General features: G+C 40.6%; 1 protein-coding gene across 2 annotated transcripts in view; it reads left to right on the top strand.

Annotated features, from left to right (window-relative positions):
* The window catches only part of LOC107732742 (metal regulatory transcription factor 1-like), a 28,462-nt gene that overhangs the window by 16,674 nt on the left and 8,758 nt on the right, over window positions 1-3,030 (top strand). For both annotated transcript variants that reach the window (XM_016544159.1, XM_016544160.1), the window contains 3 exons: window positions 144-274; window positions 375-449; window positions 533-635. In XM_016544159.1, the coding sequence (XP_016399645.1) occupies window positions 144-274; window positions 375-449; window positions 533-635 (309 nt within the window). The remainder of the gene's footprint in view (window positions 1-143; window positions 275-374; window positions 450-532; window positions 636-3,030) is intronic.

The following is a 3,030-nucleotide window of genomic DNA, read 5'->3' as shown; positions in this document are numbered from 1 at the left end:
AAAAATCTGGTTTAAATGTCTGTAAAATTCTTCTTAATAAATACTTAAGTAAATGAATCTGGCCTTATTTCCAAAAAAAAAAATTTTGTTTAGACGCGAGAACTTCTCCAGTTCTTCTCTTATGGTCTCCTTTTCTGTTCCAGGAGAGAAGCCGTTTTTCTGTACGAGCGATGGCTGTGAGAAGACCTTCAGCTCTCAGTACAGCCTGAAGAGTCACATTCGGGGTCATGATAAAGGTCCAGCATTCACCGTGAGCAGTCATTCGCTGTCAGAGGTGCACACTCACACAATCACAGCCCGCTCTGGCTGCTTTGTTACATGGCCGCTTCAGGACAGTGGTCTTAATTGATACTGTTGTACTTGTTCTATTGCAGGATGCGAATCACTCACTGTGCCTCAGTGATTTGAGCCTCATTTCCACAGACTCTGAGATCCAGGAGAACCACAATGTGAGTGACGTCCTCATTTACACAGAGCTGTTTTCAGTCGTCTCTCAGATACGAGTTCATCTCAGCACATATTCGTGTCTCAGTCTCAGGGTTTGGATCTGAACAGCGTCACCCCCATACGAATCTTTGAGCTGATGTTCCAGAGTCCTGAGAACAGTGTCAGCCCGGACGACCCGAAGCCCACAGGCAAGAACTTTTAGAGCTCACTGTGTTCAAAAACACCGGGTCATTCCTGTTATGTAGTACGGTTTGAATAAGTGAACAAGCATTTGTTAGTGTTTTGTGTAATCTATTAATTATTTTTGAGTATACCAGACTTTCAGAGATTTTCTCAGGCACTTGAAATTTATACTATAAACATGATAGAAACATGTTAACTAGGGTTGGGCCAATAGACGATGGCTGACAGACATCACGATTTTAAGCCGGCATCGTGATTCCCCTCCAACTATGTGCTGTGCTGAACACACGTTCAGATGGCGCACTGGTAGCACATATGCACAGATATTTACATGTGGTGTTAGTCATGATAGGGCACTGTCCTTGGTTAGCTTTCCACCAAGTTAGTGGGTCTTCTTCTCCATCAATAGCCATTTCCAGTACGTATATCGACATCTCTGCTTCACCATTTTGAGCAGCGGTGAGCAAGGCTGCTGTAGCTGCTCTTTTCCCAAGAAGGCTGCCCAGTGAACCCTTTTTCTTCTTGGGTGGGGTGCCAGCACCTGATTTCTCTTCCTCTTCTCTCGCTTGTTGCGGACCGGGTGTCAGACTTGCACGTGTTTCTGCTGCAGCCGCCATCTCTGCTACCAGCTCAGTTTTTGTGGCACTTAGCTCGGGTGGCTTCATGTGATCCCTATATTTTCTCTGGTCAAGCAAGGTTGCTTTGATCATCTTCTGGGTGGCATCATGGCCATATTTGCCTTCCATCTGCTCCAAGATGACACGCTTCAGGTCGGCTTTGATTTTGGCATCCTGCTCTGACTCCAGGTGGGCTAACATGGGCAGAAGTGAGGAAACAGTAACTTAGTTTTCTCCTCAGAGAATATCTGTAAACTCCGCTACTGGCTTCAACCCGCTGTTAGCCGCTTCCAGAACACTTATGTCCTGCCATGTAAGCTCCGGGAACGGGCGGCAGCTATTGTCCTGAGCAAACACCCTCTTTCTTGCACCTGCTCCAGGATTATCTCCACCATTTTCTGTCTGGAGCCCCATCATGTTGCACAGTCCTGTCAGGAAAACATATTCAGCAAACTTTTAAGTAATTATAGTAGCTATTCAACCAACTTCTAAATAACTATACCGGATAGGCTATTTACAATGCCCACATTTACGTTTTTCTAATCACGGCTGACAAAAAGGTACAAAGCCTCCCATGTGGTGATCACACAATGTCAAATCAGCTTAACATATAAGCTTAGTTATGCGAAATCCGTGTATCATTCGTTCAGTTAATTTTGAATTAAGAATCCACAAATCCGAAAACAAAAAACAACTTATTTCATTATTTCTTTACAAAACCAAAACGGAAAAACAAATAATGACTTGATATTTGTATTTCGTTTCTATACAAATAAAAAATGGGGAATAAGAATAATGACTGAAATATCAAAATCAATTTCATTCCTTAATAATGGTCCGTGTACGTTGCGTTCATTCATTTTTTGATAAAAAAAAAAACATGAGAAAATGGCACCATTTTCGTTTTTGTTTTTTGTTTTTTGTTTTTTAAACGAAAAAACAAGAAATCGCCTTGATTTTCCATTTTTCCATTCAGGGGTAGAAAATGGATAAACAGTTTGAATGTTCGATTTCCACGTGTGGGCGGAAATGAAACGCCCCTTTCCACTGATTAGTCAAGCAAGCATCAAACGGTGCCGTCATCATGTCGTCTTCAGTTCTGTGCAACAGAATAGGAGTCCTCCGCTGTTGAAGCGTTTATTGTAACTCCTGCATTCATCTCCCTTTCATCAAGACTAACAAATGGCTTGACACAAACCTTAGTGTGAATATAAAGCTATCTTACCGTTTTGATTATTTTGAGGGGGTTTTTTTCAGAGAGGTTTATATGATACTGTCATTATCCGACGGCATGTTACACATGTATATAATATATGCTATTTTTATAGAAAAGGGCATTTATCTAACTTTATAAAATATGTCTGTCACCTTTAATATTAAATTCCTGAATTTAGTCAATATTTGAAAAATATGACATTATAGGTGTTACCAATTACATCAGTACCAACCAAAGTCATCTTTGCACTGTGGCACAGAAGCTGCATCTTAAGTTGAATTTAGATGTATTTACACAATTAATGCTGCTCAGATGGCAGTAAATGCATTAACACAGCAATTGCATTATGGAATGAGATTAATGTTTTAAACAAAAACATTCTGAATAGCCTACAGAAATATGAAATGAGTGACAAAATGAAACAATTGGATACTTGAATTACGAAGATTACATCGCCAGTAGGTGGCGGCAAGTCATTGTGTTGATGAATGAGTCATTGAGTCATCAATTCAACCGATTCGTTCAAAATGCTGATTTGTTCAGGAGCAAAGCAAATGGGTCATTGAA

The sequence above is a fragment of the Sinocyclocheilus rhinocerous genome, unplaced genomic scaffold, assembly GCF_001515625.1.
Source record: "Sinocyclocheilus rhinocerous isolate Xijiao unplaced genomic scaffold, SAMN03320098_v1.1 scaffold369, whole genome shotgun sequence".
NCBI classification, from domain to species: Eukaryota; Metazoa; Chordata; class Actinopteri; order Cypriniformes; family Cyprinidae; genus Sinocyclocheilus; species Sinocyclocheilus rhinocerous.
This window is presented reverse-complemented; position numbering and strand designations above follow the sequence as displayed.